Raw genomic sequence first — 17,143 nt, 5'->3', positions numbered from 1 at the left:
GGCCCTGCAGCTGTTGTGAAACTACACATCCCAGCATGCCTTGCCATAGTTTTAGCATTCCCTACTAACAGAACTGTGGCAAGGCATGATGGGACTTGTAGTTCCACAACAGCTGGAGGGCCGACGTTTGGACATGCCTGTTCTAAAGGACTGGTTAGGAGCTAGAGATGAAAACAAATCTACGGTATATTCTAGTCCATGCTACAGTGGAGGATGTGGGCTAGAACTGAATGCTATGCTACTGTGGCACACAGCAATCAGACAGACATACTGTATTACCTAAAGCAGGACTTGCATTATTGATAAACTACTTCAGGAAACCCATGTAATCCAACCTTAAATTACAGGTGGAAATAGCTTTGACACCGATGACAAACAAAAGCAATTAAAATCCACTCACCTTTGCAGTCTCATTATCCCAGTCAAATTCAGACTGAAAGTATCCAAGATACAGTATGTCTCCTTTTACCTCGGTCTCTAAAAGCAGAAACATATTTTTGCAAATAAATAGAAAACATAAAAGGTTTTGGTAGACCAAAAAAAAAGGAAAATTCCTCCAACATATTATATTTAGGTCTTCACATTTAGCACTAGAAAGCATAAAGGGAAAGCAGAGTCAGAGTATATTAACCGTTATCAGCAATATTATAGGATATTTTTTTCTTCCTGCAGAGTATTTGGTTTGAGGCCAGAATTGTAAGTATATCTGTCACCTATGCAATAATTATTTTTATTATTATTAGTCAAACACGTAGAGACAATATTCATGAGTGTGCAACTGACATTCTCAAGGAACCATGACAACACATTTATCCGTTCGGCTTTATTGCTAGGGGACTCAAACCAAGGTCAAAGTGCACACATCACATCAGTATTCCCCTTAATATTTTCAAGAGAAAACTAGATCACACGTTACTAGTTCTTAGTAATTATACCGGCTGGGTTGTCCAGATCACGACTTAAGTTGGTTTGTCATCAATTCTCAGTTAACGGTAGTAGTATACTAGAATATGGACAACAATGTAACTTGCTCAATTGCATGTTGTGAACCGGTTAAATCAGAGTTTCTCAAATTTCAACATTACATTCTGGGTTTTAAGGCTATCCATGATTGACCATAGGTACCTCAGGGGTACGTTATCACTGGCCAATCAGCTTCTGACTGTTAAATTATACAGTGTTCACACAGCATTTAAATGGCAGGAGCTGCGGCAAGGGACCCCTGTTCTCACGGCTAGGCAAATTCCCGGGTGAAGCAGCTCTACACGTAATTTGCCTTTTAACACAGGTTTTCTGGGAGTGAGAACGGGGCAACCCGTGTCTGTATACCTGGATCTCAAACATGGATAAAAAGGAAGGGTTTTACCCGTGTCTGCGGACAGTTCACACTGCAAAAAAACCTGTGTTAAAAGGCAAATTACCGGGTCGACATGCTAGACCCGGGAATTTGCCTGCAGTGAGCATGGGGTATTACAGGCCGGGTTTAAAGGGACAGTCATAAGCGGATTGCCTGGTGATAAAGTACCAGGCACCTTATCACTGCTTCATACATCTACCCCTCAGTCACTGATTGAAATGGCATAATTGGAAAACTGGGTTAAATAATTGCGTTGTCTACTTTTATACTGAATTACTACTAAATATCCCACCAAGCCCCATTTAGCAAAACAAAAAAAAAAGGTGTAAACATCCATACCATCATTATTGTGTGCCAGGACTAGATCTCACAGCATAGATTTTCGCTACACTCATTATGCAGTCACAGTGATGTATTACAGTTTACCCATTCCTATACAATACAGGTCGATCAGAAAGAGGTTAAGTGCAAAGAGCCAGCTTCTGGTAACAAGTACAGAGGGGGCCTTGGATGCGTCTTAGTAAGAAGCACTTATCTGCAAGTGGGCACTTTATTTAGCCAACTGCTTCTTAAGCAATAACATCTACAGAAAGGAGGAGCGGCGAGTCATAGTGCCCGGAGCATAGACTGCCACAGAAGACACTTGGGAAAAATACACTTTTCTGTACCGTTCATTTCTGAATAGCAAAGCAAGAGAACTATTCAAAAAACCATCAGTATTATTATTATTTGTTCCATTAACACCACTGGATCACTTCGCTGAGTGCTATTTATGCATGTTCCTATTTTGTATGCAGAGTATATACATAGTAAAATAGAATTAAACCATGATCACGTTTAGATACAGTATATTGTATAGTATTCTTATCAAGTATGATGTTATTAGAAAATTTGGTACTTATATAATATCTGGGCTCCCGTATTTTCTTATGAGACCGCGTCCGCTCGCCACGCTTCGGGCACGGTGGCTCGCCACACTATATAAAATCAACTCCATCCGTAGTTGGATAGTAGGGGTATGAAAAAATGGGGTGCATTTAACATGGGAGCCCAGATAATACATAAGTACCGAAAATTCATTAGCAAAACGTACTTGGATTCATTTGTATTATCCAATGCAGCATTATTCTGAATTATCATATATACCTTCAATATGATATTGCTGTATGTGCTTTCCGTAACAGAATTCATACGTCCACCAGTCTTTAGTCTGGAAAGAAAAAAGTACTCTAGAAAACGGCCAGGTTTTATTTAATGAAATGAAAATGGTCTTCTATTACACACAATGCAGAATCACTGCGTACAACAACATCCACACAGAAGACGCCAAATCACTGGTACACTGTACACTAACACTCCACCTTTGTTAGGCAAGGGGCTGCTTCCATGGGCTTCAGAAGATCAGCTATCCCAAGACCGGAGTAGCCCTGAGATTCTTCATCCTTGTCCTGCTGAAACTTCACCGCAACCGCTGGGAGCTTGCATTCATAATTCTGCTTGTACTTTGAGGAAATCGTAACAATGTCACCAGCTTTGCTCTGTATTCACATCAAAACAAAAACAAATAAAAATCAAAATGATTTTCCATTAAATCAATGGTCTCCAAATGTTAAGGTGTGTGCACAAGGTGGAATGTGATGGCCGCCGATATAGATTAGATATCGGCAACCACTGGGCCCTGGCAGGGAGAGCAGGGCAGACGGGGGACATTAAGCAGCATGGCCCTCCTTTCAATCTAGCAGATCAAAGCAGAAATACACTGCGGAACAGGATCGAATGCGGCTGTATATGTGCGAGTGGATTCAGTATGAAATCCCGGCGGTCGGGATCCCGGCGTTCAAAATCCCGACGCCGGAATCCAGACCGTCGAAATCCCAACAAGGGGGGGGGGGGGGGAGGGGAGATCGCCCCCCCCCCCCCCCTTGCGGGCTCGCTGCGCTCGCCACGCAGCGGGGCCGGTGCCTCGCTACGCTCGGCACGCTAATTTATTCTCCCTCCAGGGGTGTCGTGGACACCCACGGAGGGAGAAATTGTCAAGATTTCGGCGGTGGGATTATGAACGCCGGGATTTTAACTGCATTCCGTGCGATTCAGGGTTACTTTCTAGTAGAGTTGGACTATATAATCCAAATCAAATCAAAAGTGACCATGAATGTTTTCCAGGTCACCTGTGGATTCCACCTATATGGGCCTGCCTTTGCAGCTAGGCCAGACAGCAACTGATAATGTGCGAGCACTTTGCTGTGTAGCGTAGAACTTGCACCTGCAAGATTTTGCGGGGGGGAAAAAAAAAACACCCCTCCCCCAGCACTGGTATTGCAAAATTACAAGGGAAATTGAAATTCAACTGAAATTCTAAAATTACAACTTACTAAATCAGGCCCCAAATCTTTTAAAAGACAAGTGCTGTGTAATATACAGTATTACATGTTAGAGGGGGAAGTGAAACCATTAAACAGTACAGTTACAAAAAGTTTTTCCCCTTGAATGCACTTCGGATTATATATATAAAACTGCAGTTATTTTTTTTCATCTGGAGATTTGCATCATTAAATAAAAAAATAAATAAATAAATAATAAAAAAAAAAAAAAAAAAAAAACAGGGCTTCCTTTGTAATGGGACAAACAGGAAAGCAATATTTGCAGATAATTTACAAAGTTGTATTTAATGTGTAAAAAATAAATTTTTAATGCCTTCCATACTAACATCACAAGTTCATGGGTTTTGTTGTTTGGTTTTCAAGTACAAATAACACGGCACTACCCGAGCTGTATTTTTTATTCCCGAAAAGGAACATTTAGAACACCTTGGTGTATTTTTAACTAAAGCACACCAAACTTTGCACAACTCAAGTAGTGCTACCACAGGAATAGTACATGAACATGTCTGTGCTCATAAATGCCCTGACGCAGACATCTTTGTATCTACGGCTACAAAGTACTCCCCTGGTGTCAGGGCTATTTTTCAGCAGGAACCGAGGCCCTTATTCTAGTTCACTCTCTGACAAAATATTTCTTAGATGGACAAAACCATGTGCACTGCAGGGGGGCAGGTGTAAAACCCCACCCAAATCTAATTATCTCTGCACAAGTAACACCTGCCTAAGAAATATTTTGTCAGAAAGAGTGAACTAGAATAAGGGCCTCAGTTCCTGCTGGAGCCTACTGAAAAATAGCCCTGCCTAGTGTACATCTGTGCTTCTGCAAGATCTGATGCTCACATTCAGCGCATGGTGTCTATTTAGAATCACAATCAAACTTGCACCAGTCCCATGGCAGGTGCCGATTACCCATCCAAATATGTGATTAGCTCTGTAACTTTAAACACAACCACTATGATTCCCCTTTCAGACAGAAAACGAAATTACCGGGTGAAGCAGTTCTATCCGGTAATTTAGTTAACACAAGTCAGCGGGATGCTCTCTGCAAAATGACCCGGTATCTCAATGCCGTGTATTTAGCGGGACATTCAGACTTTTCTGACTGAAAGGGGTATCAGTGACGAAATAGTAAGTGTGGGTTTTTTGTGATGTTGCCCAGGTCCTACATATTTATCTAGCTGGCATATTCTAGAAGAGAAGATCTAGAAAATCAAACTGGTTGAGATGTGCAAAACTGTCACTTTAAAAAAATAACCCACACTACAAAAACTTACAACATGCTCGGTTTGTCTGCACAATCTCACATTAGATTTTAACTTTTTAGTTCATAACCACATTGCGTCTAGTTCAGATCACACAGTGTTTATTTTTCCTTGTGATGCGCGCTCACCTGTAGTACATATCGCAAGGCAAAATAGTATGGCAGGCAGGTAATTTTGTACTACATTGCATTGTGTCTTGCTCAAATCACACCCTGTGTAGGGTATAACGTGCGATATGTACTTTACCTATTTAAATTACATATTGCAGTCTAGTCCAAATGTTATGTTGTTCAAATAGCACAGTATATAAAGTTCAGATCGCATAGCACACATAATATAGGGCTCAAATCGCACCTAGAACACCTCTTACCGTGTGCGGGCACCATAAAGCAATGTTTGCCAAAGGTCTAGGACCCCCTCAGCAATGCATGTTTTCCAGGTTTCCTACAGAATCCCAAGTTTAATAATCAGTTCAACCTGTAGCTCTTTAAAAATGAGTCAGTAAGTAATGAGCACACCTGTGAAACATGCAAAATTTGAACTGTTAAGGTGCCCACATAGGGTACAATTGCTGGGTGTGATGAAATGCACGCTCCTGCGCACATCTCAAAAAGTATGTGCTGCACTTTTTGTACTAGGTTGCATCTCATTGCATTGCAAAATGTATGCAATGTAATCTAGTCCAAATTGTATGGGCACCTTTAGGGGATGAGGATCCAGTTTGGGAACCACTAATCTAAAGTAATGGGAGACCATGGGCACTTTAAACCTTTTTAAAAAAAAAATTTTTTAAATCATGCTAATCGGCAAAGTGCAATATTTGAGACGTGAGGTTTTGCTACGGTGATGATGCAGCATGAATGCAAATAGGATCGACCCCTATATCAGTGTTATTTTCTCCCTCAACGGGGTAAACTTACTAATGCTGCTTTCACATTGCCTAAATGTTTAAGACCCGGTATTTAAAGACGGGTCTGAGCCACTAAACCCCTTTCACATTGCAGGTGAATACAGGTTTTAAATAGCATGTAATACCATTCACACGTTCAACCCCCAAGGGACATGTTTCAAGCCATAGAAATAGGGCCATCCACACTGCAAAAAAACGGCTCTGAAACAGCTAGGACATTGCTTTTTAACCATTTAACAAATACCGGTATTTGTTAAACGGTTAAAGCACCCTGGAGCTTTAACACTGCAGCTCTAACCGTTTTAAAAGGCTAAAAAAAAAAATTAAAAAAATGGCAATTTAGCATTTAGGAGCTGCAGTGTGAAAGGGGTATAAGATGGGACGTTACCCATAGCAACCAGAAACTAGAACACATTAAACAAAGTAGAATTTGATTGGTTGCTATGGAAACATCTCTTCGTCTATAGAAATCCCATCTTGGTAGATGCTTTTGCTGGATACCTTGATTGGTTCACTGCCCAAGTTCTACATTTGCTGACGGATCCAAGTATAATATTAATAAGCAACAATTCCTAGCTCTGGTGTAAGCTTCTTTTTTCTATTCCTTGTCATTCTAACACACCAAAGTAGTATTTTAAATGTTACACCTAGTAGGCTGAATTTCTTCATACATGGGCAGTATAGTTGTTTTTAAGATTGTCTGCCACCCTCCATTTAGGGGAGGCATTTCAAGTATTTTGTATATGTTCATGCTTTAGTCTGCTGTAAAATGTTAGTGCCAAAGCCTCATTCTTTAGTGATATATTAGGGTGGCGATACAGTTATAATTCCAGCCGATAGCATGCTAGCTGACAGAACGGCAGGGGGTTGGTGATATGATTTAGACAGCGGAGTACAGGGGTTGTGTTATGGCCCATACACAATGGGTGACTGAGCCGATAGCAGCTTAGTTGTCTTTTGAGCTGCTTTCAGCTCCAAAGCCAACTAGTGTGTACTGCACTCCCACATCATTGCTGGCCCAGCCGCTCATCTGCTGGTATTACCAGCAGATGATTGAGGGAGTGGGCAGCTTTCCATAGCGTCCTGCGATAGAAAGCCGTCCACCCCTGGGAAAAATCACTGCCCAGTTATTTTCACCATCATCGGTCACCATACATGCTGGGCAAATTCACCCAGTGTGTATTGACCTTTAGGCTGCAAGCAGGGAGAACTGGGGCACTTACAGAGCACATTTTGGGATGCCGTGGTCAGTCTTTTGACCCCCAACATCCCCACCACCAGGATCACATTATGTATCCCCAAGTGTAAAGGCAAATTTATACTATGTACATGGCTAAACCCTGCCTAATTAGATGCATGAAAAACGATCGCACGATCTGAGCAACAATTGAATTGCTTAGCCGATGCCTGCAAAATCAATTGATTGAGAATGGGAGAAAATGAGCCATTGCTCTCAAACACTGGAACATGGATAAAAACGATTGTTTGATAAATCAAACAACTTTAACCAATTTAGCTGAATTACTATTGTTTGTTTTTTCAAGGATTTGGGAGCAAATGGTGAAGTTTCATATGCACCCATAGGGCTATTTCACACGCTCCAGCTCCTGCCGGGCAGTAAACCTGCATGGCGAAAAGCCGTGCCACACACCGTAGCTAATAATGGACACTGTCCATTCACATGGGACGGCTACGGCCCGGCCGTAACCGGATCCCACCACTGTAAAGGACGGCTGCCAGGCTGTGGCCATCACCACCATTGTAAACGGCTGTGTGTGGCACGGCTTCCTGGCCGTGCGGGGTTTCGCCACCTGGCAGGAGCCGGAGCGTGTGAAATATCCCATACTGTACATTGCCAGATTTTTGTTGCAACCAGATAAATCTTTAGTTGTGTACCCTAAAGGACAGTGGCGTAGGGAGGGCGGAGCCACCGGAGCACACGCTCCGGGCGCAGGGCGCCGCCCCCCCCCTCCGCAAATGAAGTGGAGTCCTGCTGCCCTGCAATCATTTCTTTCACACACGCAGGGCAGCGTGTGCCAGCGGCTGCCATGTCCGGCGCCTGCCCTGCTCACCTGGTCCCGGCCTGCCGCCGCGAAAACGATGTGGTCACGTCACGTGACTCCCTGCTCCAGTCCCTAACCAAGCTGCTGCTGCTCGGGCCGGCTCCCGGGCAGCGCTGAGCAGCAAAAATAAGGAAGACTCCTCCCAGTCTCCTGCCTCAACACAGAATGGCTATGCTGTGCTCCTCAAGGTAGATTTTTTAGTTTTTTTTTTTTTTTTTTATAAAGAATTAAGGAAATAATCATGGGGTCTGGGGGTTTGGGGGGGGGGGGGGGGGGGGGGGGGGGGGAGGGGATCTCTCTGGTTTCTGCTGCTACCCTGCTCTTCTCAAAGTGGATTTTAGTTTTTTACTAAAGATAAATAATTATGGGAATAATCATGGGGTTTGGGGGATTTGTGGGGGGGGGGGGTGAATCTCTCATATGTGTCTTATATAGCGCAGCAGATTCCGTTACAGCGTCTTATATAGCGCAGCAGATTCAGTTACAGCGTCCTATATAGCGCAGCAGATTCCGTTACAGCGTCCTATATAGCGCAGCAGATTCCGTTACAGCGTCTTATATAGCGTAGCAGATTCCGTTACAGCGTCTTATATAGCGCAGCAGATTACGTTACAGCGTCTTATATAGCGCAGCAGATTCCGTTACAGCGTCTTATATAGCGCAGCAGATTCTGTTACAGCGTCTTATATAGCGCAGCAGATTCCGTTACAGCGTCTTATATAGCACAGCAGATTCCGTTACAGCGTCTTATATAGCGCAACAGATTCCGTTACAGCGTCTTATATAGAGCAGCAGATTCCGTTACAGTGTCTTATATAGCGCAGCAGATTCTGCCACAGTGACATATATTTCAAATGGAACATGCCAACACATGTTAGCCACGCCCCCAATTCATTACGGGCGGCGGGGGGGGGGGGGGATATGACCTTGCTCCGGGCACCATGGCACCTAGCTACACCGCTGCTAAAGGATAGTGCTAGAGACACACACACACTTCAATAACCAGGCCAATCAATTACTTATCAACTGGACATTCTGTTAACTGCACAGTGAGCACACAGTAACTACAGTAGTCTGCATACCTCCCAGAATTTAAAAATGGTGCAGCGGAACTTTCTTGTGTGGCAACAGGTGTTCTGTCCCCACAACGTGGGAGTGATCTCTCGGAAAAGCAGGTGTTGCAGTCACAAGCCATGCCCAATTTTTGTCACTCTGCGAGCTGCTGGTCATGTCCCAAGCCCCTCTGCCTCCATTGTGCACATTGCCAACTGCCCCCCACCAGGGGACACTGCTGCCCTTAGGTGGGACACAGGTGGTCTCACACACACACACATAAAGAAAAAATAAAATAAAATCATGACTGTCCCTCAAACACTGAGAAGTCAGGGCCGTAACGTAGGGTGCTGGATGGGGGGGGGCGGCATTGCACTGGAGGTGAGGAACCTTGCATAGGGAACCTTGGCTACATAAGTTGCATTTTCCCCCAGTAACAGGAAGCCGTGAGTGCTGGTACATCTACCACCCCGCCTGCATCCCCTGCTGCTACATTTCCCTCCCCACCCCTCTGGTGCCTGCCACCACTGAGAGGAGGAGGAAGAGAGCGGAGAGGCCAGGAGGACACGATGTGTGTGAGGCCGGGAGGCAGAGTTTGCACGCTGTCAGGTTCCACCTCCCTGGGCCTGTGTGAAGCTTCCCCCCCCCCCCCCCCAAACACCAGTAGCTGCTGCAGTGCTGCTCTGTGCCAGAGGGAGACGCCACCACCAGAATTTGCGCTGGACATGATGCAGACCCTGCAGGAGTGCAGCCACACGGTGTCCAATGTGCAGGAGGCTATCCCATTCCAAAGACTGGGCAGTGAGTGCGGCTCGGAAACCCCATCTACCCCTCACTCTCCCCGCATCAGTGTATGCGCTGGCAGAGACCCCCTATAATGTATTTCAGCCCCCCCCCCCCCCCCCCCCCACCACCACCACCACATTATTGTGGCTTTCACCATCAGCTTTGTTGTGGGGTGTTTGTGTGTGCGCCTTTCAAAAGTTGCACAACATTCTTCAGCCCCATCAAGCAGATTATGTGCGGCGAATACAGTGTGTACAGACATCTCCAGACAAACTGCTTGCAAATCACCGCACCTTGTCCATCTTTACGGAAGTATCTGTTTTACTGGAATGCTAACTGTGTAGTGTGTATACAGGAAACCAGATGTTCTCTGAGCAGTTTCAACTGTCAAAAACATATGGTGTGTACTTTAGTATATCAACTATATGTCACTGGGGGCATCACCAATTGTTTCCTATAAATTGAGTAAAGCTAGGTGCACACTAGTAGATATTTCTGCAGACGGATCAGGCAGCGTGTTCTTCATACACTGCCTGATGAGTCGGGACTGACATCACAACTGGGCGAGCGTATCTGCATGTGCCGGCCCATGGAGCTGTCAGTCATCAGCGGCTCTGGCAGCAGCTGTACAAGCGGCCGGCTGATTGCCTGTCTTTAGATATATCAGCTGTATTGCACAGCCAACGTGATATGTGAACAATGCAGTTCACATACATATAGATAGTATACAATGGACGATGGTCAAGCGATATATAGGCCATTTGATTAAACAGCTAATATATATTGGGGTGGACAGCTTTCCATAATGTCCCCTGGTAAAATCGATTAGACAGGCGAAAAAACAAACAAACAAACCACACAGCAATTTTTCCCCATCATGGCTGTGCATACACACTGGGCAAAAACACCTAGTGTGTATGCACCTATAATGTGGGGCAGAGATATAGAATTCATACAGGATCTCTCAACAATGTACAAACACATCACCTTGCCCTAAAAAGAGCCATATTATTTACACCAATATGTCACAAGTAAAGTCTGTTTTTGCATCAATCTAAACCTGGCTTAAAAAAAGCTGAAACAAACAGATTGGTACCATATGTTACCTTCAGGAGAAAAAACCTGCACATAAACAGAATGTGATGCAACTTTAGTTAGTTATCTGAAATGAAATGAGTCAGTGTCCCGGTGACACTGTAGCTGGACACACACTACCAAATCATTTTCACTAATTTGCTGATAGCAACAGGTTACAATTTTTTTTTTTAAACGCCCAGTGTGTACCCACTACAATGCGAGCTCATGCAGGTCGTTAGGGACATCCAGTCACCTTTAAGCCCCATACAGACTAGCCAACCTGCTACCGACCTGGACGCAGCTGATATAATTAACCAAATTGTCCGATATTGTGCATACACACTGATATCATTCAGTGATGTCACCGGGACCCGCTGAATATGCAGGTTGTTTAATTGGGATACGGTCAGCTGGTCGACATTCTGCAAGGTTGACAGGTGCATAGGTTGACATGGGTGACTAGAGGATATTGTGAACAATAGCTCTGAAACAGGGACTTTTAAGCAATATTGTTCACTCAATATCTTTTACAATGCACGCTCACACACGACATTAACAATAATTGACGTTTACTGGACACGCAGGTAAATTTGGCTATCTAACCAAACGGGTGTGAATGGGTTGGTCGACAGGTGTCTAGGTCAACATGGGGTAAGGTCAACAGGACGTTATGTCAACATGGTCTAGGTCAGGCATGTCCAACGTTGGCCCTCCAGATGTTGTGAAACTACACATCCCAGCATGCTTTGCCACAGTTTTGCTATTAGAGAATGCTAAAACTATTGCAAAGCATGCTGGGATGTGTAGTTTCACAACATCTGGAGGGCCAACGTTGGACATGCCTGGTCTAGGTTGACAGTCAAAAGGTTGTTGGTGTAGGTTGACAGTCATTGTTTTTTTTACCCAACACAGTCGACATGGACACAAGTTAAAGTGTACTGCGTCCCCTCGCTGCGCTCACCATGCTTCTGGCTCCGTGCCTCGTTACGCTTGGCACACTATTTTATTCTTCCACCACACCCTAGTGCAGGGCTGGGCAACACCGGCCCTCCAGATGTTAATGAATTACACATCCCAGGATGCTTTGCATTAGTTTTGCTATGTGGCCATGCTGAAACTGATGCAATGCATGCTGGGATGTGTAGTTCATCAACATCTGGAGGGCCGGTGTTGCCCAGCCCTGCCCTAGTGGATGGTAGGGCATGAAATACCACCTGTCGGCACATATCGGCTCAAAAAACCCCATGTCAACCTTTTGACTGTAGACCTAGACCATGTCGACCTAATGATTGTGTAGACCCAACAACCTGTCAACCTTGCCCCATGTCAACCTATGCACCTGTCAACCTTGCAGTATGTCAACCTAATGACTGTCGACCATCTTTAGGTCAACCAACTGACCGTATCCCAATTAAACAACCTGCATATTCAGCGGGTCCCGGTGTATGGGGCTTAACATGAGGCTCAATTGGGGGAATGTCTTTAGGGATGCCATGCTGCTGAATCAGGGGAGGGAGCCAGGTACTGTAGAGTCCAGTATGAACAGCACAACACCGATATAAGTACATGGAGGGAGGGGGGGAATAGTAGAGGTGGGCAAGCACCACGCTGGGACTACTACACCTGTACTGACAAACTAGCAGAGAGAGCAGACCCCGGCATATCAAGCCTTGCATACTTTCCTTTCCTGACGCTCTCCATGGATCAAGCTAACAGCTGCTGCGCCCAATAGAATTACCTGCCCCTTTATCACCGGCTCTGACAGGATTTCTATTCCGTACTTCATCTCCGTCAGTTCCTCTAGATTAAGGAAGCCCAAAGACGCCGATGTGACACCAAACAGCAGCCACAGACTAATAGCATTAGCAACAAGGGACCAGACCCCAGGTAACGCCATCTTCCCTGGCTGCCCTTACACAATATGCACGGTACTAAACTACTCTGATGCCGCTCACTCCCACCCGCCTTAAGATGATTGGCCGGCGAGATGACAGGAGACGCTCCCATAGGCCGAGGCCACTGTCGTCACCAATCAGCTCTCTCATGCAGTACATTTCCTTATCTTTGTCCCCTCCCCTTAGCGAGAGTTAATATCGGACTGTAACTCCACTGGCGGGAACTACTGTCACTCACTCCACTCTGTCACTCCTGATTGGTTGCAGGCCAGACGGCGTGGGCTTGTTTTGGCTCTAACAGAAAGTATAGCTGATTGGTCAGAATTAGCAAGTCACTTTAACCAATCGTTGGTAAATTGCGGTGATACATACTACTACTATTCCGCTGCCAGTGTCCGCTTCTGCTAGTGGACGAGGAGCTATAGTAGAGGCACCTGATCTAGAATAAGCCGGGAAGTCTCAAAATGATGGAATATGCCAGTGGTTCCCAAATCGATGGGTAGATGGTAGAAGCGCTGATAGTGTGCGATGGCAACCATTCAGCTGCTACTTATGATCATAGGCGAATCTAGGGGGGACTATGTAAAAACCGGACCCGGACTAGACTCCGGACCGCCGGACAGGACATCAAAATCTGCAGTCCGGAGCTTGTAGGGTCCGGTTCGGGGGGTGTCCAGAACAGGGGTGTCTTGTCCAAGGGGGTCCCTCTGATAGCTATCACCAGGGACATGGGGAAGGGGAGGTTACAGCCTCCCGTGTGGTCTGGACCGCCTGCTTTTTGCTACTTGCCCGGACCATACAGGCAGGGCAGGCGACAGGGGGGGTCTAGGGGGACACCTGTACCGGGCCCCAAGCTTGGGAGGGGCCCCAAGGTTCTGAGGGGCTGTAAGCATGACTGCGGCAGTGTAGTACCTAGCAATGGTTTATAAAGGCACCAGCCTGGATTCCTGTAAGGGTACTTGCCTGGAACCCCCCTCCAGTATTAGTGATTATTAATTATGTTTATTTTGTAACAATAAAAAAACACGTTCAATATGCAGTGTACTAAAAATGTTCTGTTCAATTGGGCGGGTTAGGGGGGCCCGCCAAAAATATCAGTGTACTGGGCCCCAAGATTTCTGTTGCCAGCCCTGCATACAGGGAGACTTTATTCTACCCCTCCTCCTCTACCTGGTCACAGGTGTCACAGGCAGCCCCCCAGGACACCCCCGGACAGGACACCCCTCCCGGACCGGACGCTACAAGCTCCAAAATGCAGAGTTTGATGTCTGGTCCGGCGGTCCGGGGGTTTTGTCCTGTTCCGGTTTTTACCCATACCCAATCTAGGGGGCTTTCCAACGAGTGGATAAGGGCTTGTGGATCTATTGCACAGGAAGGGAGACAGGTATTTGGATTAATTAGGAGTGGCCCCCTCTTGTAAGGATAAATATGTATTGTTGTATTCCTAGGGGTGTGCTACCACAGACAGTATTGGGAGGAGACTTTTTGAAGAAAGAGAAAGAATTGTCATATGGTGGTGCACCATTGATAAGAAATTGAGTCATAAAATATACCTTTTATTGGTTATAACTTAAAAAGAAGCGCAAAATATGACATACTGTTAGGAGCAGCTCTGGTTGCGCGGCTCCGGTAATCCGTGGGCGACGCGCCCCGGCTGTTGCTAGGTGGCCGGGACACCGTCGCGTCATTCCCTCTGTGCTTCCGCCGGATGCGGATGCAAGTAGCGCTGCTCCGGCACTTCTGAATCCAAGCGCCCCGGCTGTTGCTAGGCAGCCGGGACGCCGCCGCGTCATCAGCCCCGCACTTCCGCCGGACGTTGACGCGCACTCAGCGGTGTTCTCACAACTCCTTCCTCCCCTGCCGCAACGGTTGCCTAGGCGGCGGGGGACGCCAGGCGGCCGCGGGAAGGCGGGGACAGTCTGCAGCTGATTTGCAGCAGCTGATTTGCAGCAGCTGCGGGGGACGCCTTTTTGGCGCCCTATTTAAACTCCCGGGCACCACTCTCTGACGCCGGTGATAGTTCTTCCTTGCTTCGTCAGAGTGCTCCCGGTTCCCTTGTTCCTGGTGGTCTTGGCTCCTGCCCTGCTTTCAGCATTCCAGTATCTGTTCCTGCGTTGCTGCTGAGGATTAACCCTTCCCGTTCCGTATCTACCTCTCTCAGATAAGTGGAGGTTATCCTCATCTCATTTGTTCCTGTTCATTCTAGAATTATTTTCATACCATCCTTGAGTATTGTTACTCCTGTATGCCATTTAGTGTTAAGTACCATCCTTTGAGTATTGTTACTCCTGTACATCTGTTATTGTTCTTATACCATCATTTGAGTATTGTTACTTCCACATATCGTTTATTGCTTCAATACCATCTCTGGAGTATTGTTACTCCCAGTGCCTTTAAGTGGCAAGTTCTATCATCTCCTAGTCTAGTGAGTCCTCGCCTGTGGTTGTAGTTAGTAGTTCCCCTTGTCCTCCGTTGGCCTTGACAGGCGCGTTGTCACAAGTAAGACCTGGTGGCATCGGGGGCGGAGCCTGACTAACGGGCTCTGTCGAACGCGGGTATTATAGGTGAAGTCTTAGCCCTTGCACGTGTCCGTCAATTCTATCCGGAGGCAACGGAGTTAGGGTTGGCGGGGACTCTACGGATCCTAACACATACAACAAAAAACATATACACAAGTGAAAACAGTGTGTTAAAAAGCACGTGCGGGTTCAAAGAGCAACTACCTTTATCAGATATTTATTACTGACACCACTATATTACTCCTTCTGTCATAAAACAATTGTTGAGGAGAGAGGTGTTTATTCAGTTAGAGTTTATGTGTGTTGTGTCCAGGTTTCAGCAAGCCATAATTATAGCTACCATTGGGTTACAAATACTGGTATTTATTGAAGCCCTAAGTAGTAATCCAGTTAATCAAAGTGCATAGGCACTATCAGAGTTTGTGTGCTGGGCTATATCGGGGCTCACAGGGATAGTGTCTATACACATATACATGGGATTGTGTTACCTTGCACTCAAGTTTTGGTTACAATAGAATATTTGTTTATTCCGTATCAGTACAATTTGGCAGTTGCTATTCGCACAGGACCCTCATTAGTCTTGAGGATAGAGGGTGGACCCCCAATAATGTATGCACTGAATATTCTTTAAGTGATTTTTTTCAGGGGTGTGCTACCACTGGACATGAAAATATACATAATTGACAAGGAGAAAAAAGAGAATGTCCTGGTGTGGTGCACCTGTTCAGAATTTAGACGAATAAAAGTTAACCTTTATTGGTGATCTTTAAGACAGCGAAATATAAAAACACACAAACAAAACATATACAATGTGTTTAAAAAGCGGTGGCTCTCTGACTCCACACAAATGTTTGACTCTTGGTAAGTATGGTTTTACAGGTATAGTTAGCCGACACTCATTCTAATAATGTGTAAAGTTAAGTATGTAAGTGTCTTATTGGCTAGATTCCCCTGTGTTGTAGGTGCAGGCAACTGACAAAAGTGGGGTGGTTTAGTGTATTTGACACATTTATAATGGTGCAGACCATATGCAGTTCCTTTCAGGCTGGAAATGATGTCGCACTGGTTGTCTTGGTATCTATCCAAGATATTGTTGATCTTTACAAAAATCTTTTTAGCAATGTTGACACTGATGTCGACCCGTGTCAGTAGTCTCTCACCTAGTGAATCTATTGGTGGCTGCCCTTATTTTGCGGGCCCAATGTGCATTAATAGATCACTAATGTTCCACAAACTTATGTAAGTTTTTATTATTAGGAAAGGTCAACACGGATGTCGACCAGTAGTCACTGTTTGCACATTTAATTCCTTTTTATTTGCTTTCTGTATAATTATTCAGTATTACAAGGAAAAGGTGCTTGGCCTCTTTGCTGGTAATTTCTATCTTTGTAGAGACAATGTCATACAAATTAGAAACATTGGAAAGAAGAAGAAGGAACGACTCTCTTTGGTGTTGGGGCACTCTTAGTTTAATGATTAAATAATCAAGTAATCTGTAAAAATATATATAAATGGTTATTAGGTTGTCTGGAATGAAGTATTGGTGGGATTGAGGGTACTAGCTCAAAAATGGGGAGTCAAGTGGTAGAATGCTAGTTGAACATTGTGGTAGAGGGTGGAATGTTCCACCTCAAGGTGAGTTATGTACGTTTAAAAACTAACTTTTATTAGGTATAGAGTAAAAAAATTTCTAGACAGACATTAACAGACGTTTAACACAAAACATTTAGACATGTAGACAAATTGGGGTAACCCTTGAATGTCTGTGCCCATTGGGGCACTGTGTCCTCCTGTGATACCTCCACTGAGGTAGGTTATGTACGAGATCCTAGGTAAGAAT

At 45.2% G+C, this 17,143-nt stretch overlaps 1 protein-coding gene across 3 annotated transcripts in view; it reads right to left on the bottom strand.

The window, feature by feature from the left end:
• The window catches only part of OS9 (OS9 endoplasmic reticulum lectin), a 67,342-nt gene extending 54,516 nt beyond the window's left edge, over positions 1 to 12,826 (bottom strand). For all 3 annotated transcript variants that reach the window (XM_083169408.1, XM_083169410.1, XM_083169409.1), the window contains exons 1-4: positions 12,628 to 12,826; positions 2,719 to 2,895; positions 2,504 to 2,567; positions 401 to 477 (exon numbers count right to left, since the gene is read on the bottom strand). In XM_083169408.1, coding sequence (XP_083025534.1) covers positions 401 to 477; positions 2,504 to 2,567; positions 2,719 to 2,895; positions 12,628 to 12,786 — 477 coding nt within the window. In that variant the 5' untranslated portion in view covers positions 12,787 to 12,826. The remainder of the gene's footprint in view (positions 1 to 400; positions 478 to 2,503; positions 2,568 to 2,718; positions 2,896 to 12,627) is intronic.
• Positions 12,827 to 17,143: the final 4,317 nt, after the last annotated feature.

This window comes from Crinia signifera, chromosome 2, assembly GCF_055691185.1.
Source record: "Crinia signifera chromosome 2, ASM5569118v1, whole genome shotgun sequence".
In the NCBI taxonomy this organism is placed as follows: Eukaryota; Metazoa; Chordata; class Amphibia; order Anura; family Myobatrachidae; genus Crinia; species Crinia signifera.
Note: the sequence above shows the minus strand (reverse complement) of the source record. Positions and strands in the feature narration are given on the sequence as shown.